The sequence below is a fragment of the Oncorhynchus tshawytscha genome, linkage group LG25 (genome assembly GCF_018296145.1).
Source record: "Oncorhynchus tshawytscha isolate Ot180627B linkage group LG25, Otsh_v2.0, whole genome shotgun sequence".
Taxonomy (NCBI): Eukaryota; Metazoa; Chordata; class Actinopteri; order Salmoniformes; family Salmonidae; genus Oncorhynchus; species Oncorhynchus tshawytscha.
The window spans coordinates 27,947,159-27,972,498 of NC_056453.1; the positions used below are offsets into that span (position 1 = coordinate 27,947,159).

The 25,340-nt window shown below is 44.5% G+C and overlaps 1 protein-coding gene and 1 long non-coding RNA gene across 11 annotated transcripts in view; both read left to right on the top strand.

Moving 5' to 3' along the window:
- Positions 1-22,684, top strand: part of cep170aa (centrosomal protein 170Aa) — a 68,575-nt gene extending 45,891 nt beyond the window's left edge. For 3 of the 10 annotated variants that reach the window (XM_024388190.2, XM_024388199.2, XM_024388200.2), the window contains 11 exons: positions 6,019-6,614; positions 8,876-9,019; positions 11,700-11,835; positions 11,969-13,537; positions 13,854-13,904; positions 16,495-16,750; positions 18,761-18,971; positions 19,389-19,645; positions 19,750-19,843; positions 19,969-20,020; positions 20,204-22,684. In XM_024388190.2, the coding sequence (XP_024243958.1) occupies positions 6,019-6,614; positions 8,876-9,019; positions 11,700-11,835; positions 11,969-13,537; positions 13,854-13,904; positions 16,495-16,750; positions 18,761-18,971; positions 19,389-19,645; positions 19,750-19,843; positions 19,969-20,020; positions 20,204-20,466 (3,629 nt within the window). In that variant the 3' untranslated portion in view covers positions 20,467-22,684. The remainder of the gene's footprint in view (positions 1-6,018; positions 6,615-8,875; positions 9,020-11,699; positions 11,836-11,968; positions 13,538-13,853; positions 13,905-16,494; positions 16,751-18,760; positions 18,972-19,388; positions 19,646-19,749; positions 19,844-19,968; positions 20,021-20,203) is intronic. The other 7 variants (XM_024388193.2, XM_024388194.2, XM_024388191.2 and 4 more) reach the window with 7 other exon arrangements.
- A 1,456-nt stretch (positions 22,685-24,140) lies between these two features.
- On the top strand, positions 24,141-24,935 carry LOC112224019. Its single transcript, XR_002949408.1, has 3 exons — positions 24,141-24,398; positions 24,569-24,646; positions 24,862-24,935. It is a non-coding gene; the product is annotated as an uncharacterized LOC112224019 (long non-coding RNA).
- The last annotated feature ends 405 nt before the right edge of the window (positions 24,936-25,340 follow it).

The following is a 25,340-nucleotide window of genomic DNA, read 5'->3' on the forward strand; positions in this document are numbered from 1 at the left end:
AGAAAGGCCATTGCGTGTTTACTCCCCCTGTAGCCTGATCTGACTTTCATCCTGGGAGAAGGCTTTGCTCGCTACTCATCTTAGTGGTTTATCTAGCTGTATGATTATTCTCCTCCAGGAAACTCTGCTCAGACAAAATTCCCTATGAAGTCACACCATCTCCATGAAATGATAGGTGGCCGTCTGCACTCTTTAAAGGTCCTTTATCTCAAATAGTGTCTGATTATGTAATTCTATAAAGGTCATTTATCTCAAATAGTGTCTGATTATGTAATTCCATAAAGGTCCTTTATCTCAAATAGTGTCTGATTATGTAATTCTGTAAAGGTCCCCACCCTCAAGCAAATAGATGTTGAAGTCCTTTTGTGTACTTCATATCACTGACAGAGACACCCACTTATCAAATCAAATCAAATGGCTCTCAGACCCTGGCCATGACCCCACTCTCCGAGGGTGTCTCAGGGAGAGTTGGGATATGCAAAAAACACATTTCCGATTCACACATGCGAATAATACACACTTGTACAAATATACAGTAAATATAGGACAAATATAATCACCCTCCCACACACGGCTCTTTATGTAAAACCTATCACTCTGACTGGTGATTCTTCATACTTAAATCTCTCTGCCCTACATAATCCCAGAGACTACATACAGTATGACTCTCTGCTCTACATAAACCCAGAGACTACATACAGTATGACTCTCTGCTCTACATAAACCCAGAGACTACATACAGTATGACTCTCTGCCCTACATAATCCCAGAGACTACATACAGTATGACTCTCTGCTCTACATAAACCCAGAGACTACATACAGTATGTCTGCCCTACATAAACCCAGAGACTACATCAGTATGCTCTGCCCTACATAAACCCAGAGACTACATACAGTATGACTCTCTGCCCTACATAAACCCAGAGACTACATACAGTATGACTCTCTGCCCTACATAAACCCAGAGACTACATACAGTATGACTCTCTGCCCTACATAAACCCAGAGACTACATACAGTATGACTCTCTGCCCTAAACCCAGAGACTACATACAGTATGACTCTGCCCTACATAAACCCAGAGACTACATACAGTATGACTCTCTGCCCTACATAAACCCAGAGACTACATACAGTATGACTCTCTGCCCTACATAAACCCAGAGACTACATACAGTATGACTCTCTGCCCTACATAAACCCAGAGACTACATACAGTATGACTCTCTGCCCTACATAAACCCAGAGACTACATACAGTATGACTCTCTGCCTTACATAAACCCAGAGACTACATACAGTATGACTCTCTGCCCTACATAAACCCAGAGACTACATACAGTATGACTCTCTGCCCTACATAAACCCAGAGACTACATACAGTATGGCTCTGTTAATGGCAGTCAGAATATTTGCTATTTCCTCGGGATTAGTCACCAGTACTTCTAAATCCCCCAGCCGTCTCCCAGCTCTGACACCCATTGTCTGAGCTTAGCATGGATGGCACAGTGGGCTACCTGCCTGTCTACCTCCCCCATTCTCCATTCTCCCTGCCTAAGGCACTGATTTTCTGCTGAACACCAAGGAGCCAGGCCACATCATCCCATCTCCATGATGATTCATCCACATAGTGCTTTAGTTGTGCTTTCCCTTTGTTTCATATTTTAATTGGAGCCTGGACACTATCTCTGTCTGCATCTTTATTACCATCACTGGGCCCTTTGTAATGCACTTTTTGGGTACGACAACATGAATCTCTTTCTCTCTTGCTCTCTCTCTCTCTCTCTCTCTCTCCCTCTCTCTCTCTTTCTCCCTACCTCTTCTACCTGCTAACTGCTGAGTCGGGTTATTTTGCTGTGGGATGCTATTTGACAGGACTCAGGAGAGAGTGTGGGTTGGGCGCTAGCTACTCTTTGGAGCTGGCTAATTAAATGGCTGCTAATTTATGGTGTGCGATAGCTGTGTCTGGGGGTGGGGCGCAGATAGGATGGTATGAATAGAGATTTATGAAGCACATAGCATGTATGAAGGTGAAGTCAGAGGCTGAGCTGCTGAGTGCTACAATACATACAGTGCTGCTGGACAATGCAGTCTTTCCAGTTTTAGGTGTGGCTCCTGTACTCGGTTTCTGTGGTTTATTCTGAAGCTGTACCTTCCAGAGGCTGTGGTGAGAGTCTAGCTGTGGGACCGAGAGGAGGGAGGAACAGGGGTCGGTGTTGAGGTTGGAGTTGTCATGCTGCAGGCGGTCAGGACTGGGAGCTTAGCAGCCTGGTGTGTGTATAAACCGTACATGTGTGTCTGAGTCGTGCTCAATGGTGCTCAGTGCTGCCGTCAGCCCCAGGGACAGAGAGCTGTGTGTGTGCCTTCAAGCGTGAGGACGGGAAAGCGAGACGAGCCAGAGGCTGCTGTGTTAATATTCATGTTCTCAGGTGGGTCTCTGAAACACAATGGATGGAGAGGCAGGCGGTGCACGGGGTGCATGGGGATCGCCTGGAGATACTGTGTAGCTTTTACACTGCAAAGTAAGGGTTAACTTTGTTGTTTGTGATGTAAATTAACCAACAGTTTAATAATTATGTTACGTTTTGGTGGTTTTACCCACTTGCTGTAGAAGGTTGTGAATGTTCTTGTGTGTTTTTACACTGTGTGAGGTTTGGAGGTTTGACATTTGACATGTGTCCGTGTGTAGTAGGGTTAACGCTGCTGTGTAGTAGGGTTAACGCTGCTGTGTAGTAGGGTTAACGCTGCTGTGTAGTAGGGTTAACGCTGCTGTGTAGTAGGGTTAACGCTGCTGTGTAGTAGGGTTAATGCTGCTGTGTAGTAGGGTTAATGCTGCTGTGTAGTAGGGTTAATGCTGCTGTGTAGTAGGGTTAACGCTGCTGTGTAGTAGGGTTAATGCTGCTGTGGTGTGTAGTAGGGTTAACGCTGCTGTGTAGTAGGGTTAACGCTGCTGTGTAGTAGGGTTAACGCTGCTGTGTAGTAGGGTTAATGCTGCTGTGTAGTAGGGTTAACGCTGCTGTGTAGTAGGGTTAATGCTGCTGTGGTGTGTAGTAGGGTTAACGCTGCTGTGTAGTAGGGTTAATGCTGCTGTGGTGTGTAGTAGGGTTAACGCTGCTGTGTAGTAGGGTTAACGCTGCTGTGTAGTAGGGTTAATGCTGCTGTGTAGTAGGGTTAACGCTGCTGTGTAGTAGGGTTAATGCTGCTGTGTAGTAGGGTTAACGCTGCTGTGTAGTAGGGTTAATGCTGCTGTGTAGTAGGGTTAATGCTGCTGTGTAGTAGGGTTAACGCTGCTGTGTAGTAGGGTTAACGCTGCTGTGTAGTAGGGTTAATGCTGCTGTGTAGTAGGGTTAATGCTGCTGTGTAGTAGAGTTAATGCTGCTGTGTAGTAGGGTTAACGCTGCTGTGTAGTAGGGTTAATGCTGCTGTGTAGTAGGGTTAACGCTGCTGTGTAGTAGGGTTAATGCTGCTGTGTAGTAGGGTTAACGCTGCTGTGTAGTAGGGTTAATGCTGCTGTGTAGTAGGGTTAACGCTGTGTGTAGTAGGGTTAATGCTGCTGTGTAGTAGGGTTAACGCTGCTGTGTAGTAGGGTTAACGCTGCTGTGTAGTAGGGTTAACGCTGCTGTGTAGTAGGGTTAATGCTGCTGTGGTGTGTAGTAGGGTTAACGCTGCAAATAGTAGGGTTAACGCTGCTGTGGTGTGTAGTAGGGTTAACGCTGCTGTGTAGTAGGGTTAATGCTGCTGTGGTGTGTAGTAGGGTTAACGCTGCTGTGTAGTAGGGTTAACGCTGCTGTATAGTAGGGTTAACGCTGCTGTGTAGTAGGGTTAACGCTGCTGTGGTGTGTAGTAGGGTTAACGCTGCTGTGTAGTAGGGTTAATGCTGCTGTGGTGTGTAGTAGGGTTAACGCTGCTGTGTAGTAGGGTTAATGCTGCTGTGGTGTGTAGTAGGGTTAACGCAGCTGTGCTCTGTAGTAGGGTTAACGCTGCTGTGCTCTGTAGTAGGGTTAACGCTGCTGTATAGTAGGGTTAATGCTGCTGTGGTGTGTAGTAGGGTTAACGCAGCTGTGCTCTGTAGTAGGGTTAACGCTGCTGTGCTCTGTAGTAGGGTTAACGCTGCTGTGTAGTAGGGTTAATGCTGCTGTGGTGTGTAGTAGGGTTAACGCAGCTGTGCTCTGTAGTAGGGTTAACGCTGCTGTGCTCTGTAGTAGGGTTAACGCTGCTGTGCTCTGTAGTAGGGTTAACGCTGCTGTGCTCTGTAGTAGGGTTAACGCTGCTGTATAGTAGGGTTAACGCTGCTGTATAGTAGGGTTAACGCTGCTGTGCTCTGTAGTAGGGTTAACGCTGCTCTGTAGTAGGGTTAATGCTGCTGTGGTGTGTAGTAGGGTTAACGCAGCTGTGCTCTGTAGTAGGGTTAACGCTGCTGTGCTCTGTAGTAGGGTTAACGCTGCTGTATAGTAGGGTTAATGCTGCTGTGGTGTGTAGTAGGGTTAACGCAGCTGTGCTCTGTAGTAGGGTTAACGCTGCTGTGCTCTGTAGTAGGGTTAACGCTGCTGTGTAGTAGGGTTAATGCTGCTGTGGTGTGTAGTAGGGTTAACGCAGCTGTGCTCTGTAGTAGGGTTAACGCTGCTGTGCTCTGTAGTAGGGTTAACGCTGCTGTGCTCTGTAGTAGGGTTAACGCTGCTGTGCTCTGTAGTAGGGTTAACGCTGCTGTATAGTAGGGTTAACGCTGCTGTATAGTAGGGTTAACGCTGCTGTGCTCTGTAGTAGGGTTAACGCTGCTCTGTAGTAGGGTTAATGCTGCTGTGGTGTGTAGTAGGGTTAACGCTGCTGTGTAGTAGGGTTAACGCTGCTGTGTAGTAGGGTTAATGCTGCTGTGGTGTGTAGTAGGGTTAACGCTGCTGTGCTGTGTAGTAGGGTTAACTCTGCTGTGCTCTGTAGTAGGGTTAACTCTGCTGTGCTCTGTAGTAGGGTTAACTCTGCTGTGCTCTGTAGTAGGGTTAACGCTGCTGTGCTGTGTAGTAGGGTTAACGCTGCTGTGTAATAGGGTTAATGCTGCTGTGGTGTGTAGTAGGGTTAACGCTGCTGTGCTGTGTAGTAGGGTTAACTCTGCTGTGCTCTGTAGTAGGGTTAACTCTGCTGTGCTCTGTAGTAGGGTTAACTCTGCTGTGCTCTGTAGTAGGGTTAACGCTGCTGTGTAGTAGGGTTAATGCTGCTGTGCTGTGTAGTAGGGTTAACGCTGCTGTGCTGTGTAGTAGGGTTAACGCTGCTGTGCTGTGTAGTAGGGTTAACGCTGCTGTGCTGTGTAGTAGGGTTAACGCTGCTGTGGTGTGTAGTAGGGTTAACTGTGTTGTTTGTTCTGTGTAGTAGGGTTAACTGTGTTGTTTGTTCTGTACTGTGTAGTAGGGTTAACTGTGTTGTTTGTTCTGTACTGTGTAGTAGGGTTAACTGTGTTGTTTGTTCTGTACTGTGTAGTAGGGTTAACTGTGTTGTTTTGGCTAGATGTGTCTATGTGCTGTGTGTGATGAGGTGGAGGAGTTGCAGTCTGACTCATGTGGGGCCGGGGCCAGCCAGCTCTAGTCACTCAGAGACAGGCAGCGCTGTGAGGCTCCTAACAGTTCCTTTGTCTGGGGCTGCTGCATGAAAGGCCTCTGTCTCCAGAGCGGCCTGGTGATTTCTGCCTCTGAACCCACCACTGTCAGGTCTGATTTCATGCTATTTCCTGAGCCCCCGCTAAAGAATACCCACTTTCCCTCCACCCTTCCTGCTCCTGCTCCTTCCTCCAACCCCCTCCTCTCTCCCCCTCTGCCCACTGAGGAGGCAGGGCTGGTATTACTGTGGCTGGGTGAAGTCTGGAGTGCTGCCGCATATTGTATTGCATCATAGATGGCTATGGAGGCCTGTCCTTCTCGCTTTCTCACTCTAAGTCATAATTAGCAGTTGAATGGTCAGAGGTTAGATGTTTAGTGCTTCCTGTATGCACAGTAACTCAGGTATGTGCTCTCCTCTTTTGGCCCTCCCAGGCAGCAAGCATGAGGATGGCACCCAGAGCGACTCCGAGAACGGAATTGGTCTGCGCTTCGGCAACCGGAGGCTGGCTTTGGAGGAGAGGCTGAGGGTGGCGCAGGGAGGACAGGGGGGTCAGGGGGGCCGGACCACCAGCAACAGGACCTCGTTCATGATCGAGTTCTACGATGATGACAACTCCCGCAAGCGACGATCCTACTCATTCTCGCAGACTGCACCGTTGCTTGGGGGCGTGGCCGGGGAGGCTCTGTGCCCCACGCCCCCCTCCCACCCTAAGTCCCCCTCTACCACAACCACAGCCACAGACTTCAGCAAGGCCCCGTTATCAGCGGCCCTGATAGCGGGTGCCCCCACGGCCGCCCGGGTCCTGATGAAGCAGAGGTCTGAGGACCAGAGCATAGGAAGGAGCTCGGTCAGTACAGGTCACCAGACAATTGAGCCCAGCCCCAGTGAGGAGGGTTTGAGGACCCCTCGGTCTCAGGGGGACAGGGACAAGGAGCAGGAGGATGACCAGAGCGATAAGGGAACCTACACCATTGAGCTGGAGAACCGCAACCCTGAGGAGGAGGAGGCCAGGCGCATGATAGACAAGGTATGGTCAGCTTTCTGAAGTATTTTCACACACCTCAAGGATTTATCTTTATGGGTTGGGTTGCTGTGAATACGATTTTTATTTGAAAAATATATTTTCTGAATTGCAGGTAGGAAAGCTGACCTGGTTTGAATGTAAGAATGGCCAAGTTCTATGTGTCTTGAATTAACTGTATAAAAGGTCATGTTGTTTTTCTTCAGTTTTCTAAAATGTCCGCCATAAATAACATCAACTCAGCATGCTGAGCTTTTGAAGCTGTAATGACCTGTCATAATGAATTATTACATCGCTATTTCCCGAATGAAAAGCATTTTACTATGTCCTCTGATGCTCTGTGGCCCATGGGTAAAAGTACATTAGATTTAATTTTGTAATGTATTTTATTTCCAACTGAATGTGGTCGTTGCGAGTCCAATTTAAAATATTTACATTGTACAATATGTAGTCTAAAGCTTTTATACACTGAAGGTCTTGATCAGGCACTCACTAATATACACATTTTCAATGGTATATTAACAAAGAAATGTTACTGTCAGGAAATGGTATACCCAGCAGCATAGGTCTTTGCCCTGATGTGACGGTCAATTTCCCTTAAGTCTCTCTGTTCTAATTAGCTCATATAAACAGCCACACACAATGAGAGAGTGAGCTATATAACCTGCTGCATAACCTGGCTGTCACAATCCAGTGCAACAGCTGCCATAATAAAAACCACTCAATCATAAGACTCACGCACAAGCCTCAATCATAAGACTCACGCACAAGACTCAATCATAAGACTCACGCACAAGACTCAATTATAAGACTCACGCACAAGACTCAATCATAAGACTCACGCACAAGACTCAATCATAAGACTCACGCACAAGACTCAATCATAAGACTCACGCACAAGACTCAATCATAAGACTCACGCACAAGACTCACGCACAAGACTCAATCATAAGACTCACACACAAGACTCAATCATAAGACTCACGCACAAGACTCAATCATAAGACTCACGCACAAGACTCAATCATAAGACTCACGCACAAGACTCAATCATAAGACTCACGCACAAGACTCAATCATAAGACTCACGCACAAGACTCATTCATATAAGACTCACGCACAAGACTCATTCATAAGACTCACGCACAAGACTCATTCATAAGACTCACGCACAAGACTCAATCATAAGACTCACGCACAAGACTCATTCATAAGACTCACGCACAAGACTCAATCATAGGACTCACGCACAAGACTCATTCATAAGACTCACGCACAAGACTCAATCATAGGACTCACGCACAAGACTCATTCATAAGACTCACGCACAAGACTCATTCATAAGACTCACGCACACGTCTCATTCATAAGACTCACGCACAAGACTCATTCATAAGACTCATGCACAAGACTCAGTCATAAGACTCACGCACAAGACTCACTCATAAGACTCACGCACAAGACTCATTCATAAGACTCATGAGTAACTCCCTTAACCATACACAATTTAGAAAAGATGAGCAGAAGTGTCATCATCCATCCTCGCCTTCTTCCAAATGAACTGTTCTATTGACACCTAGGGACTAGTTTATGATCATAATACCTTTGCTGCAAAACAAGGTTAGCCTCTAAGCTAGCGCTCACTCTGAACACAGCATTCCACATGTTACATACCGCTGTAGAGCGAATCTAATGGGTTCACCATCGAGCTCTCTCCATTATTCCATCGTCCTCCAGGGAGTTTAGAAAACCACCGGTTTGCTTATGTGACAGCTGCCTGCGTGCTTTCTCATGCTGAATGAAAAGATTTCTCAAAGGGCGAGTCTCAGAAGTAGAGAAGTAAGGATTTACTGCCGGTTTAAGATTCCCCCCAAAAAGCTGTTTAAACTCTTAAACATATAGCCCTGAGATGTCATTTTTGACTCATTAAATATTTATATGGTACTTAAAAGATGGCAATTGGGGCATGGAGTAAGTGGAGAGGGGGTGGGGCATTGGTTGTCAGATTTATTTAGAGCATAGGCTGGGAAGTCTTCTCTAAACTAGAAGTGTGATGATGGTAATTCCTATAATTAGCTGACACAGTAATTGGCACACTGCTCTCTGTCTTTTTACATGGCCGTTATGGATGTGTGAAGTGTGTGGGGGCAGTGCTTTGATCCAACTGGCCCTCCTGTTGGTCCAATATCAGCCACCTTTGTCTATGTAGTAGACTACCGTGAGTGGCAGTGATGAGTCATCAAGCTCTTTATTTTCTTGATGCTCAGGTGTTTGGGGTGGAGCAGAACCAGGATCCGTCTGTCTCAGGACCAGTAGAACACCAACAGGGAGAAGCAGGGAAGGAGAAGAAGGAGAGGAAGAAGACCACAGAGACGGGAGAAACTGAAAAACCAAGCTGCCTTCCATCTGAGGTAAAACACCCCTTCCATGGAGACACACATTATTATACCCAATCTCTCACAGCTTTTAGTCATCATAGTCACCATAGCATCTACAGTTGAAGTCAGAAGTTTACATACACTTAAGTTGGAGTCATTAAAACTCGTTTTTCAACCACTCCACAAATTTCTTGTTAACAAACTATAGTCGGTTAGGACATCTACTTTGTGCATGACACAAGTAATTTTTCCAACAATTGTTTACAGACAGATTATTTCACTTATAATTCACTGTATCACAATTCCAGTGGATCAGAAGTTTACATACACTAAGTTGACTTTGCCTTTAAACAGCTTGGGAAATTCCAGAAAAGGATGTCATGGATTTAGAAGCTTCTGATAGGCTAATTGACATAATTTGAATCAATTCGAGGTATTTCAAGGCCTTCCTTCAAACTCAGTGCCTCTTTGCTTGACATCATGGGAAAATCAAAAGAAATCAGCCAAGACCTCAGAAAAAAATTCTGGTTCATCCTTGGGAGCAATTTCCAAACACCTGAAGGTACCATGTTCCTCTGTACAAACAATAGTACGCAAGTATAAACACCATGGGACCACGCAGCCGTCATACCGCTTAGGAAGGAGATGTGTTCTGTCTCCTAGAGATGAATGTACTTTGGTGCGAAAAGTGCAAATCAATCCCAGAACAACAGCAAAGGACCTTGTGAAGATGCTGGAGGAAACAGGTGCAAAAGTATCTATATCCACAGTAAAACGAGTCCTATATCGACATAACCTGAAAGGCCGCTCAGCAAGGAAGAAGCCACTGCTCCAAAACCACCATAAAAAAGCCAGACTACGGTTTGAACTGCACATGGGGACAAAGATTGTACCTTTTGGAGAAATGTCCTCTGGTCTGATGAAACCAGAATAGAACTGTTTGGCCATAATGACCATCGTTATGTTTGGAGGAAATAGGAGGAGGCTTGCAAGCCGAAGAACACCATCCCATCATGTTGTGGGGGTGCTTTGCTGCAGGAGGGACTGGTGTACTTCACAAAATAGATGGCGTCATGAGGGAGGAAAATTATGTGGATATATTGAAGCCACATCTCAAGGCATCAGTCAGGAAGTTAAAGCTTGGTCGTTAATGGGTCTTCCAAATGGACAATAACCCCAGCATACTTCCAAAGTTGTGACAAAATGGCTTAAGGACAGCAAAGTCTAGGTATTGGAGTGGCCATCACAAAGCCATAAACTCAATCCTATAGAAAATTTGTGGGCAGAACTGAAAAAGCATGTGCGAGCAAGGAGGCCTACTAACCTGACTCAGTTACATCAGCTCTGTCCGGAGGAATGTGCCAAAATTCACCAACTTATTGTGGGAAGCTTGTGGAAGGCTACCCGACACGTTTGACCCAAGTTAAACCATTTAAAGGCAATGCTGCCAAATACTAATTGAGTGTATGTGAACTTCTGACCCACTGGGAATGTGATGAAAGAAATAAAAGCTGAAATTAATCATTCTCTCTACTATTATTCTGACATTTCACATTCTTAATATAAAGTGGTGATCCTAACTGACCTAAAACAGGGAATTTTTACAAGGATTAAATGTCAGGAATTGGGAAAAACTGAGTAAATGTATTTGTCTAAGGTGTATGTAAACTTCAACTGTATCTCATTCAGTGATGTGATGCTTGAGAAATGTAAACATTACTGAGATTCATTACTATGACCCTGACGTACTTGGGTGGAGTCGCTCGCTGTCATTTTCTGTGACCCTCAGATTCCTTCTCAGGGACGGGACAGCCTCTGAAGACTGTTGAGTGTTAATATGCCAAAATAGCATTTATTTTCCAGTAGAACTCCCATTGTTTTCGCGTTCTGAGGGGAATGATGCACAAAACAGAAATGAGTGACAGAGGCCTGTCTAAAATGGCATATCTATTTACTCTAAATGGAGGAAAGCAGGAGCTCCTGATTGCATTAAGATGAGTCTGTTGGAAGGGGAGTAGTGGACTAGTTGTGTCAGCCAGGCACTCCCTGACTTGACCACTTCCTTGTTATTGACAGAGTAGGCCACTCAGGGCCTGACCTAGTTCATAGAGCGATGAGAAATGACACTTTCCCCCTCCAGGCAAGTTCCATTCAGGCACGAGGGGAGGACGGAGACTGTATATACAGTAGGCTACAATAGTCTATGTGGATCCCTGATCTCGATATTCAGTACTATTTCTGCTATTCTGTTCAGTTACTATTTCTGCTTTAGCTTGTGACTTTCTGATAGGACTCCATGCAAAGGAATACACTTTGGCTTTGTGAAAACAATATATTCTCCTCAGTAGCACTAGAGTGTACTAATAAAAACGGATATAGCCAGAGACCGATCATTGCTTAGACCATGCTTAGTTTAAAATATGAATCAGCTAATACATAATGAATATGATTTAACTCTTCAGGCTCATCACTGAAACATAAGACCATTCAGAGGTGAATGAATGGCAGCAGAGTTGTGGTCTGTGTCCTCCCTGCTACATGTGGATACTCCCTCCAGCTCTATGTGGCCAGTAGCAGGGATGTGTTGATTTGCTAGGTTAACTGTCTCTTCCCATAGCCGCTGTATCTCTGAATGGGGTGAAGTGCCATGAGTCTGTCAAGAGAGACTAGGATAACTGTCTCTCTCTCTCTCTCTCGCACTCTCTCTCGTCAGAGTGTGTCTGAGAACCCGGTGGCAGTGGGCAGTAGTCGCTGGGTGTCTCAGTGGGCCAGTCTATCTGCTAACCACACCAGGACTGACCCAGAAGGGTCTGGGGCTGAGTCACCTGCCTTCGTCCATCAGCAGAGAGGTACAGTAGGGCTCCTATATTTATCAAAACCAGGATCATGTGGATCTGCATCTGTATTTGTGAGGTGTATTTTCTTCACATAATAGCAGAAAACTAGAAATGTAGCTTTACTATTTTTGTTTATTTCTGCCAGAAGCGGATGCCTTTGAGTCGGGCGTGTCCATCCGAAGCGCCAGCTCTGCCACCTCCAGTCTCACAGAGCGCAAACGCAGGACCCTCCCCCAGCTCCCTATCGACGACCCCCGGGCTAAGCCAGGGAAGAGCTTGTCCGGCCTAGGCCTGCATCGCTCAGAGATCGGAGAGAAACAGGACACGGAGCCCCAGGAGAAGAGCCAGGTGGAGCATAAAGGAGACGGGGCGTGCTTTACCTCCATAGAGGAGGGGGATATGATGAAGGGCAAACAGAAACAGACCAAGGCCCCGCTACAGGCCTCCTCCAAGCCCCCTCTTAGACCTATGAGCAGCAGTGAGAAGAGGTCCGAGGAGAGAAGGAGGCGGGCGGAGGACAGGATTCAGCACCACATCAAAGAAGGAGTGGACGGGGGGGAGAAGTCAGGGGGCAAACCTTTGGTTCGCCAGGGCAGTTTCACCATCGAGAAGCCCAGTGGTGTGGTGCCAATTGAGCTGATCCCCCGGATCAAATGTGGTGCTGGTGTCCTGGGCCGCGAGCGCAGCGACTCTGTGGGCAGCATGGACACAGCCACCCTGCTGAAGGACACAGAGGCTGTCATGGCCTTCCTGGAGGCCAAGCTGAGGGACGAGAACAAGCTGGACAGAGCCAACCGGGCAGGTTCCATCTCCCCCGAGTCAGACGTGGACACGGCCAGCACCTATAGCCAGGTGGCAGGGGAGGGAGAGAAGAAAGCAGCCCACCAGAAACGCCGCTCCCTAAGCAGCCTGCACAAGGAGAAGAGCAACCTGAGCTCAACCTCCAAAACCGCTGCCAGCACCAACGCCCGCGAGCGCCTGGAGAGAAAGACCAAGACCAGAACTGATCCCAGCCAGCCAGATGTCCGCCGCTCCGTCCAGCCTGCCTCCTCGCGGTCACGCCAACCATCCCAGGACCTCACGGATGACGATCAGACCTCGTCTTTCCCCATCTCTGACATCCTCTCCTCTGACCAGGAGAGTTTGTATAGTCGCTCGTACGGCCGCAGCCACTTCACCTCTACGGATGACCTGCTACATTCAAAACTGGAGGCCAAATCCAGCAGCAAGACCAGCTCCAGTAAGTCCAGTAAGACCCTCCAGGCCGCCACAGCTTCCTCTCTGGGGAAACAGGCCTCTCTGCCCCAGCCACGGCCTACCAGAACGTCCCTGCTCCGCCGGGCCCGGCTGGGGGACACGTCCGACACGGACCTGCCTGATGCAGACAGGATGTCTGTGGCCTCCGAGGTGTCCACCACCAGTTCCACATCCAAGCCTCCGTCTGGTCGTAAAGGCCCCTCGCGGCTGGACATGCTGGCCCAGCCCAGGAGGACGCGGCTGGGCTCCATCTCGGCCCGTAGTGACTCAGAGTGTACTGTGGGCCGGAGCAGCACCTCCTCCCCTCGCCTGTCTGCAGAGACCGCCCTGCGTCTGGGACTCCGCTCCTCCACCCCCACCGACAACAAAATGGCTCCTCGCATGAGGGCCAACAGTGTGTCCAAGCTGACTGAGGCCAAGTCCAGAATCAGCCCCTCCATCCACAGCACTCCCTCAGGTGAGATCCTGCTCTCATCTCTGATACATTCCCTCTGATATAAGGTACAGCTTGAAACATTCAGTATTCTATTATTTAATGTAAAAAAAACAGTTAAGGGGTAAAGGAGCAAGTCAAATGCTATGTGTGTTCTTTTCCCAGCCCTTTGTTTCCCCCCCATTCTGGTGTAAAGGAATGTTTAGGATTTTTCCACGATTACATCATTGCAGTTTTTGGGTAGCTTCTTGTCCTTTCTTGGTCATTGTTTGTCCTTGTCCATGTGTGTGTTGTGATCAGTGTAAATCACTCTCATTGTCTGGCTGTCTGTCCTGTTCAGAGAGCCCTCAGCCTGAGCCTGAGCCTCAGCCTTCAGAGGAGGAGCTCATGGGTACTGTACCAGAGAGAGCTTTGTGTGTGTGTGTGTTTAGTGTGGTGTGTTTAGTGTGGTGCGTTCAGTGTGGTGTGTTTAGTGTGGTGTGTTAACCTGCCACTACAATGATAACCCTAATGCTCTACTCCAACCTTATATCTTATTGGAACTGTTTATGTCTGTTAGATGTAGAGGTACCCTAAATTACTATGGACACAAGTTTCAAATTGGATAGAAGTGAATTGTTATTTGCCCAAACCCTCTTATTGGCCAAAAGCTGACCAATCTTTTATTCAGTCTTAATTGCCAATAAGCTAAGAGTTACAAAGCCAAAATGATTACATCAAGTGTTACTGAGCCAACCTAACATCATTGCTGATGCAAGACGAGCAAATGTTGTGGGCAGCGCTGGATTGTGTTATAGGTGGCTGTACTCCGCCTAGTGGAAATATTAATTTAAGACATTGTCATAGCATTTTAGAACTTGTCATGTAGTTAAGTAAAATGTTATTGCAGTGAATCCAATTGATATATTTGAAATCTAGAGAGAGCATTAGGTCATCCATGTACAGGCTACATTAGGCCATTAGGCGCAGATGTAACATTGTGATCCCACTGGGTACAGACATCAGTTCAACATCTATTTTTAATTTGACATTTGATTGAGTTGTCAGCTAACGTGAATTCAATGTGAAATCAACAAACAAACAAAAAATCACTGTGTTATTGGATTTAGGTTCAAAGTTGGGGGAAAAAATACTTTTTGCAAATCTAATCAGTTTTCCATGTTGATTCAACATTATCACACCGATTTTTTGTTGTTTGAAATGATGAGGAAACAACGTTGATTCAACCAGTTTTTTGCCCAGTGGGATGGCTTAACACATTCCCTAAGATGAGTAACTAATCCACCATGAGTGTGGCAGTAACCTCACCTTCTAACAGAGCAGTACACTCTTAGGAGAACCCTTTTTGGTTCCAGGTAGAACTCTTTTTGGTTCCATGTACAATATAACCCTCTGTGGAAATGTTTCTACAAGGAACCCAAAATGGTTCTACCTGGAACCAAAAATGGCTCTTCAAAGGGTTCTCCTATGGGGACAGCTGAATAACCCTTTTAGGTTCTAGAGAGCAACTTTTTTTTAAAGAGTGTTGTCACTGGAAACAGGAAACTGAGACAGTCAAGCACTGGATTCAGGCCTACCTAGGAAGATACATTACAATCAATCAAATGTATTTATAAAGCCCTTTTTACATCAGCAGATTTCACAAAGTGCTTATACAGAAATTCAGCCTTAAACCCCGAACAGCAAGTAATGCAGATGTAGAACCACGGTGGCTAGGAAAAACTCCCCTAGAAAGACGGGTACCTAGGAAGAAACCTAGAGACTAACCAGGCTCTGAGGGATGGCCAGTCCTCTTCTGGCTATGCAGGTGGAGATTATAAGATTATAAGGGAGGGAGAGAGAAACAAAGAGATAATGATGAAGTATACTTAAATTCACACAGGACACCAGATAAAACAGGAGAATTACTGACCCTAGCCCCCTGGCACATAGACTATTACAGCATATATACTGGAGGCTGAGTCAAGGGGGTCGGGGGACACTGTGGCCACTTCCGACAATACCATAACTTACTATAACAATATATGTTAATATTGTCTAGCTAGAGGGAGAGAGCAAGTAGTATACCTTGATTATGTGCCACTGTTAAAACCATATACATTTCCACTATCAGACCACTTTCCACCAGCCTCATGTCAGGCTATCAGCCTACATTCCACCAGCCTTATGTCAGGGTATCAGCCTACATTCCACCAGCCTCATGTCAGGCTATCAGCCTACATTCCACCAGCCTTATGTCAGGGTATCAGCCTACATTCCACCAGCCTCATGTCAGGCTATCAGCCTACATTCCACCAGCCTCATGTCAGGCTATCAGCCTACATTCCACCAGCCTCATGTCAGGCTATCAGCCTACATTCCACCAGCCTCATGTCAGGCTATCAGCCTACATTCCACCAGCCTCATGTCAGGCTATCAGCCTACATTCCACCAGCCTCATGTCAGGGTATCAGCCTACATTCCACCAGCCCATGTCACGTCAGGCTATCAGCCTACATTCCACCAGCCTCATGTCAGGCTCCATCAGCCTACATTCCACCAGCCTCATGTCAGGCTATCAGCCTACATTCCACCAGCCTCATGTCAGGCTATCAGCCTACATTCCACCAGCCTCATGTCAGGCTATCAGCCTACATTCCACCAGCCTTATGTCAGGCTATCAGCCTACATTCCTCCAGCCTTATGTCAGGGTATCAGCCTACATTCCACCAGCCTCATGTCAGGCTATCAGCCTATATTCCACCAGCCTTATGTCAGGGTATCAGCCTACATTCCACCAGCCTCATGTCAGGCTATCAGCCTATAGAATATATTGTCTATGATTTGTCTAGAGGTCAGAGTTACAGAAATCTGCTTGGCTTTAACTTTAAGATAGAATGCTTTAGACACTGTGAGCATCCGGTGCTTCCTGAGTGAGTGAAATAACTTCAAACAAAACAGAAATGATCTCTTGATAACTATATCTTTCTCCCTGACCTTAGCCTCTAACAGGTGGAGACGGCTGCCCCCAGAGTACGGATCCACCTCAGAGGAGGAGTTTGGCTCCAACAGGAACTCCCCCAAACCTGGGCGCACCCTGCGCCCCCACTCGGTCCTGAGGGGTACCAGACTAGGGGGCTCCACCAGCAGCCTTAACTCTGGTCAGGTTGGCCCTGGAGGCATGGTCCTCAAACATCGCATGAGAGAGCAGGAGGAGTACATCAAGGACTGGACTGCTCACAGCGAGGAGATTGCCAGGTACTCATCTTCTCCGACTTACACATACTCACACATGCATACACAAGACTGCACGGGTACATACACAAACACATATACACACACCTCAGCTAGCGCATAATGTTCTAGGAGCCATATGTTTCTTAGAGCTTGGTGAGGGCGTGGCTGTCCTATGGTTATTTTGCATACAACCTTCCCACAACGTTCTGGGAATGGTACAGGATACCCAGCTAGTACATAATGTTCTGAGAACCATATGTTTCTTAGAAGATAGAAAGAGTTTTGTTGAAGCTGAGAGCGGAATGCATATTTTTAAATAACATTCTTAGAACGTTCTTTGAGCGTTACTAATGTTTTTTGTGTTCTGAGAAACTTGCAGAAAACATTATGCTGAAGAACTGAAATTCCCACAGAAGAAAGGTGTTTCTTAACATTCTCAGAACAATTTGAGAACATGACTTTAAATAGAACCATAAGGAAACCTGTAGAAAACGTTATGCTGAAGTACTGAAATTCCCATCTATGTTGTTAAGTGTGTTCAGGTGAGTTGGCTGCCCCCACTAATTGGCCACGCCTGATCTCAATGAGTGATTGTTTCCTTTAAAATGGGGTCTGTTTGAATAGACTAAAATGAACATCTTTGTATGAATTTAAAAAACATGACATGTGAGCTCCATCCTGGTGGCGCAGTGGACTAATTCCATGGATAGATAATAGAAGATCATAGGTTTGAATCTCACCGACACAGTGCCACAATAAAAAAATCAATATGACTGATGCCTAAGCAAATTCATTTCCATGTGCCCTATCTGTACATGGAGTTCAAAACAGTTAACCCAAACTAAGCTAACAGCATTATTAAAAGCATTATTGAAACATGTTTTCAGAACATTATTTAATTACCTTTTTCATTTTCGTTCTCAGAACGTAAACTTTCAGGGAACCATAGTAAATAGTTGTCAGAACCTCCCTGCAACCTAAAAATGTACACTCCCAGAACAGGCAAAATGTTCATTGAAAAAACGTTCAGTTTTACCGGTCTGGAAACTTATGGCTTCATTCCCAGAACTAATGGGAAACAAAAAACATAAGTTCCCACAACTTCCATGGAACCGAATGTGCTAGCTGGGGGACACACAAACACACACACAAGAATCCATCTACTTTTACTTATTCATATCACAAATATTTGTTATTTGAATCCACAAGGAAGTTCAGTTCACTTTATATGCCTCATGGACATGGCACAATTGGCAAATAAGAAACTATCTGTAGATAGGGCTGCCCAATGAATGGCTTAGTGTTTTCTCTCTGATCAAACAACGATCATCTTTAGTAAGTCCACTCTAACTGACTCTGTTCTGTGAAGCTGTAATAAATGGTTCCCGACTCAGCAGGGACTTTCACACAGTATGGTGGTCATGAGATAGAACCATACCATCTTAGACATAGAGCTCCTGTGTTCTCCTGCATGGAAAGGTTGGTTTATCATCCGTCACGGTCTCTCTCCTCTTCCCTGCACCCCTCCTCTTCCTGCATATCTTCCACTTGACCTAGTAGTCACAGGGAGACTGAACTGAGCAGACAGCAGTGAGAAAAGGATTGATTCAACCAGCCTCATAGAGCAAGCACAAGGACTTTCTTACGCATCAGACAAGGACATTTAAAGTAATGGAGGACAATATTAGGTTATCGTAAGCAGCTCTTAGTGAAGCATTTTTGAAGTTCAGGTTCCTTGCATAAAATGCTTGTAAAGGATGTGATCATTTACAAGTGAATATTGTTAATTCACATTGAAAATGGTCCTACCTCCATCTAGTGGACAGTATGTACAATTGTTCTATGAGTTGTGCTGTGTCAGTTAATTCTACATTAAACTAATTGCTTTTTGTTAAGCCTGATATGCAGCTGTTTCTCAATGTCTAATGAGTAGTCTTGGTTTATATCATTGTGAGACATCTGTTTGTGTGTACTGATTTATTGAAGTGTCACTCTCTGCCCAGTTCCAGCAGCCCGTCTGATGTATCATAGGTTATTTCCCTGTGTGCGTAGGATCAGTCAAGACCTGGCCAAGGACCTGGCCATCCTCGCCCGGGAGATCCACGACGTGGCCGGAGAGATCGACTCGGTCAGCTCCTCTGGAACGGCTCCCAGCACCACGGTCAGCACCGCCGCCACGACGCCCGGCTCCGCCATCGATACCCGCGAAGAGGTAGGCCGCACGCAGGAGGGCAAGCAAAAGGTGCTTGACATTTACTTTATTCTCTCCTAACTTCCTTCCTTCCTTTTCTAAACTACTAACGCTCAATGGCTTCTGCTTCAGCGTCGCCTTATCTTTGATCTGCTGCCGAAGTTGTGGACTGTGAACTGGCATTTCTTGTATCCCATTTTGAGTATACCTGCTGTATACTGATCAGATATGACTAAAAGGTGTATTTGCATTCTCTTAACAAGCTTTCATTGATCTTTCCCTGCCAACTTCTTTAATACCTAATTCATAACTATGTAACTCATAACTATGATAACCTAGTTAATCTGTAGCATGGCCATAGCATACATACATTCATACAGAGAAGATACAGTATAAATGTTCCATTCATGGTTAACAATCATATAGCTGCCCCATATAACTAACAAGGTCTTCCTCTGCCCCTCACAGCTGGTTGACCGTGTGTTTGACGAGAGCCTCAACTTCAGGAAGATCCCTCCCATGGTGCAGAACAAGGCCCCTGAGATAAACGGACGCCCTGTGGAGCTCCGTCCCCGCGCCCCAGACAGCCTGGACTCCCACTCTGCCCTCCGCAGACGCACATGGAACAGGGATGAGGCGGTGGTGGACAGTCTGCTGCTCACATCTGTCTCTCAGCTGTCAGCTAAAATCAGGCAGTCTGTTGACAAAACAGCAGGAAAAATACGGTAACAATCAAGCTCTTTAAGTTGTTTATATCTGTATATCTGACATTCACAAGAGATCAAGGAGATATTAAACAAAGCAACTTCATGGTCTATGATTTTTCCAGAATATTGTTCAAAGACAAGGACAGGAATTGGGATGAGATTGAGAGCAAACTCCGATCTGAGAGCGACATACCACTTCTCAAAACCTCTAACAAGGTAAGGAAGAAACGGGTTATAAATGTATTTTTTCCTTATTTATTTTTATAAATAAATTGTCATAATGAAGCAACCTTTTATTCCTCTCTCGTGTCCCTGCCTTCCCCTTTTCTCTCCTGGAACAGCAGATCTCCTCTATCCTCGTGGAGCTGAAGAGAGTGGAGAAGCAGCTACAAGGTAAGATAGCATGGTAGACTACCACTAAGAAGACTCTGTGGGCAGTAGTATTGCAAATAGATCCAGACTTATAAACACATTAGGTTTCACTATATACATTCCACTTGCTTTATCATATACTGTATGATCCCAATCGAACACAAGCTCCCCCATTTGAACCAATCTCCTGTATTTCTCATTCAGTGATAAATGTAATGGTGGACCCTGACGGCACCCTGGATGCCCTGAGCAGCCTTTGCCTGACCAGCCCCCTTACACCCAAGCCCACTCCTGGTTCTCAGGGGCCCCAGGAGGCCCTCCCAGGCCCCACAGCCTCAGCCAGGGGCAACACCGCCTCCTCAGCCCCCACTGAGGGGTCAGGGTCTGGGTCAGCCAGAGACCTGGGAGGCCTGCAATTCAACCGCATCCACCCCAGTGGAGAAGAGAGTGCCATCCCCCAGAAGTGACATTCACACCCTCTGCGCAGCTTCATATGTAGAACACCCGCCTCAAAGAACAATTTCCCCTCTTTCTGAATGAAGATCCACCACCCTATAGTCTACTGTATGTCAGAACCCAACAGGACAGGCCTTAAGCAGGATTTCTTCCCTTCTCTTTAGACGTACAGTCATGCACGCATGACTAAGTGTCTGCTAAATGGCATATTATTTATTAATGTCAATGGACATGAACAACACCACTAAGTCAAGCAGCTCGCATCAATCGATACACACAGAGGAGTGGCAGTCAGCAATGTGTGTGGTCGAACTCTAGCCAGGCATATTTGCATTCTGGAGTTTGGTTACCATCCTCCTCTATGCAAACTGGCCACAGACACACCCTGTGGTAAAGACAACTTCTAGAGTGCCTCCCCATCTTTCTTCTTACCCTTCGTACTGGCACCAGCTAAACAGTGAACACTTTGTATTTGTGTCGCAACAAGTAGCATTGACATTTAGGAACAAGATCGACTGAGTAGAGCGTTCTCTTTCGGAAAACTTGTTTGTGTCATCGTAATTAATCATACTAATTTAGTAGGAGTTGTCGATTGTATGAAAACAATTGCTTTCAGGAAACAAATGTTCTTCTTTTACTATAGTAATTCAAACTTACCAAAGCTAACAGTACAGATTTTTTTTTTATGTGAGCCAAGTTTCCTGAAGTGAAATAAGTGTACTGTGGAGCAAACTCAAGAAATGTTACATAATTGTATTTTGAATGGCAATTTATCTGTTTTGCTGGTAATATGTTTTCTATCTGTTTTCTGCACACATTTGACTAAAATACTGAATTTCAACTTTTCTGAGCAATTATGTACCCAGCGAATCAAATAGATTGTTATGGTGATATGCAATTCACACAAAACCATTTTGATACTGTTTGAAACGGTTTTAGACTATATTACAGTACAATTTTAAACTATGTTACAGTACAGTGCTGCTTGTATGCAGCCTAAGCCTGGGCCTTGACCTGAGTGACATATTTCATATGATTTGCATTACTTGATATGTGGTGTCTTTGCAAACTGGAAGTGGAAACGAAAATCTGACTATGTCCCTATTTGTTTCAGCTTTGGCTTTTTTGAATCAGCCTTATTTACTGTAACACTTCATACAGTAACATGCTCTTGTTCTGGACTCCATAATAGTTTACAAGATGTCCACCCTGAATGGCCTTGGTTGGAGAAAGCTGGTGGGTCTTCTTTCAAAGGGGCCTCTGTCTGTTTAGTGTTTATTTACAAGGACTTTTTGAAATTGTATCAGACAACATGACTGCAAAGAGCTTTACTGTCAAAGCGTCATTCGCTGTGGCCACTGTCATTACTTCACGTATGAATGATGATCATAAAGTCATTTGATTTCTTTGGCAAGCCTTTTACTGACATTGAATCGCTCACTCTTCTACATTTCCATAAGGGAGGATGTTTTTATGTACTCATACGGTATGTGTGTATAGACCTAGACCTCCTCGTTGAGTTTGCTGCTTCTCTGTAGTTCCTTTTTGGAGGGTTAGCCTGACCATTGTACAAGCCTTTCCATGTAAAGTTATGTGTTGTAGTATAAAATAATTCAAGATAGTGGAACAGTATTTAGACACTTAAGCAATAGTGAAGTTAGGTACCAGAAGACATGCTCTCCATCTTTTCTGCTTTGTATATAGACTTTTGATGTCACTAAGTGCCCAGTTTGAATAGTAGAATGGCATTCTTTTAAAATTATGAGTAATCATCAAGTAGTGGGCTGAAATTATATAATTTTGCACATATGAAATGTGTCAAAGGCTCTTCAAGTGTCACCACGAGTGGTTTTTGGATACAAAAGGACAAAACCAAAAACCTAAATTCAACAACAGATATCAGAAGTAGATGCCTTGCCTCTGTGTAGCTATTCTCAGTACACTATCTTAACCATAACCTTCATGTTTGTCAGTATATGACATTTAAAAAAAGAAAGCAATGGTAAGAATTAAGTGCTCAGTACACATTTTGGGGGGTTATTTTTAAAGTTTACACATCTGTTATCTTATCAGTGTTTTACTTTTCTGTTTCATGTTTTGTATAAACCACAACTTTATTTATTTTGTTGTTCATTCAATGTATTTTGTTGTTGCAATTCATGTGTTTTATGTTTTTGGTTATTTTACATATGTTACTTATTTTCAATAAAATAAAAAGTGTTGATCCATCCCCGATTGACATTTCTTTTAGCTGGAGAAACAAAACAGGTTGGTATCCAATTCATTAAGATAGAAATGCCATTCAAACTTTAAAACAGGCAGAGCGGTCTGGAATACTTGAGGTGTGGTTGTCCTTTAAAGGTCCTTTACAAACACCAAACCAACTTAGCATCTACAAACGGACTGAACATAGATTGTTTGTCAAAAGATTGTTGATACTGTTTTTACTTATTGAACTATTACCATTTTATTCCATGGACCCAGTTTTCCTTGAATGAAAATGAAGCAGTGACTAGGACTGGCCAAGGGGACCCCAAATAACATATTTATAAAATAAATAAACACACCTAGCAATAGTTATGCAATGTGACCTATATGTCACATCTGGTAGAAAGGGGAGCAAACAGTTTCAACAATTTGTATTTCTGCATTTTGAACTGTCATTAAGGCGGCTACTTAGAATAATATAAAATATATTTTGATGTGTTTAACACTTTTTTGGTTACTAGATAATTCCATATGTGTTATTTCATAGTTTTGATGTCTTCACTCTTTTTCTACAATGTAGAAAATAGTAAATTAAAGAAAAACTGGAATGAGTAGGTGTGTCCAAACTTTTGACTGGTACTGTATATTAATTTTACCCTTGCTGCCTGATAAAGCTAGCCAGTTGATAGTAAAACTAGGACGAATGTCAGAGAACAGCTTGTTAACACTGGTCTGAAGTTCGTCTGAAATGTACCATTATATTCGACATGATAAACAAACTACTGCCATGCCTTTTCACACACAAAAAATGGATGTACACAGATAAAAGAGACGAATACTTTCAAGTAGATAGTTTTCGTTTAATTTGCCTCATCCACTCTTGCACATATTTGGAGCTACTTCCTGAGATTTGATTGAAGGAACAATCCAGCCAATGGTTAGGCAGTTTCGGCAGAGGGGAGTGATTGGTCAGGAGTAAAAGATCCAGAGTACCAACCAATCACATTTCCACTTGCAAATATCTACAAATTTACAAAACATTTTACAAATTTAAATATCTCTTGGTAACGTGACAACAGTGACAGAACTCTGAGCGCTCGTAGATTCTAAATCTGCAAGTGTATTTTTGATTCACAGCAGAATATTCATACTCGTAAATGGATTTAATAATTCTGATTCTGAAAATAGATAATACTTGCAAATCTTATTTAATGTATTCAAATATCAGGTTACACCGTTGTTAAATCTTTCACACATCATGACACAAGCTTGCAAAAATGTAATTACACATTTGCGAATTGTACTTGCAACAACGCATCTCAATGTGGACCACGAAATTCTAAATACAAACTCAAGTAGTTCTGTCTTCATTCTAATCCCATACATTCCATCATGAAGTTGCATATTTCCATTAGGGAACGCCTACTCTGTGAAGTGCGCGTGTACAATAACTCAGTTCAGCCTTACACTCTTTAGACCGCAATTTTTTTGAAACTTGCAGATGAAGAAACCAGATTTGGGGATCCCGAGTGGCCGCAGCGGTCTAAGGCACTGCATCTCAGTGCTAGAGGCATCACCTCAAACCCTGATTCGATTCCAGGCTGTAGTTCAACCGGATGTGATTGGTGATTCCCATAGGGCGATGCACAATTGGCCCAGTCGTTAGGACAGAGAGCCGATCAACCCCTTCTCTGTTCCACTCCTGATTTTCGGCAGCAAGTTTAATATCTTTCAGGTGAGATGTGTTTTATACTTCTACCACTCAGCTTAAAGGCATTGAAAAACAATATTCACCCTGAAGAATCTAGTTGTTAAGATTTGTGTTTTCAATTGTCGGCTATTTCTATTGATTTCATGTTTTGTGAAAAGTGATCATATTGATGGATAAATACATCTTCATTGTAGGACTTTGACTCAGAGGAGAGGAAAGTGATCTGCAACACCCTTTGGTTTATTGCCCATTACTACGCAGCTTCTTTGATGGTAAGACCTGTAGGCCTAATAGTCATCAACCCCATTGCCAATGTGTCTTTGCATATCAGTATTTCACTGTAGGCTATATCAAACAAGTATCTCAAATGCAATGAGTATTTTGGTACAGTAAGTTTAATCACACAACGCTGTCTTTAAATCTACTGTTCATTGGTCTATTCTCTTTGCCTCAACATCTGTCCATCCTTCCACCTGCTGTTCAACAGTAGCAAGTCTGAGAGCTTCATGTCCAAAACTAAGAGCTTATTCACACAACTAGCATTTGGGACAGAAAATGGGTAAGATAACTTTATTTTTTATATTTTTTTTACCTCCGTCTATCAATGCCACAGTTGGTGAATGTTTCAGAACATTTGAGAGCACAATACTTAGGCCCAGTATATTGAATTACAACTGTCATTCAACATCAACACAGATTTATATGTTTCCTGCTATTCTGACAGGAAATCCATGTCCTCCGATCTCAGTAAGCCTCCGATCATTCCTGCTGGAATGGACTCATCAGCCAGATATGTGAACTGTGTTGTCTAGCCTCCCCTTGTGGTAACATTTAGTACTGCAGTGTTAGTGCTGTACTGTTCAAATAAAATTTTATTTTTATTTATTTTACATTTTTAGCAGATATTATTGCGGGTGTAGCGAAATGCTTGTATTCCTAGCTCCAACAGTGTTCATGATAGTTTCA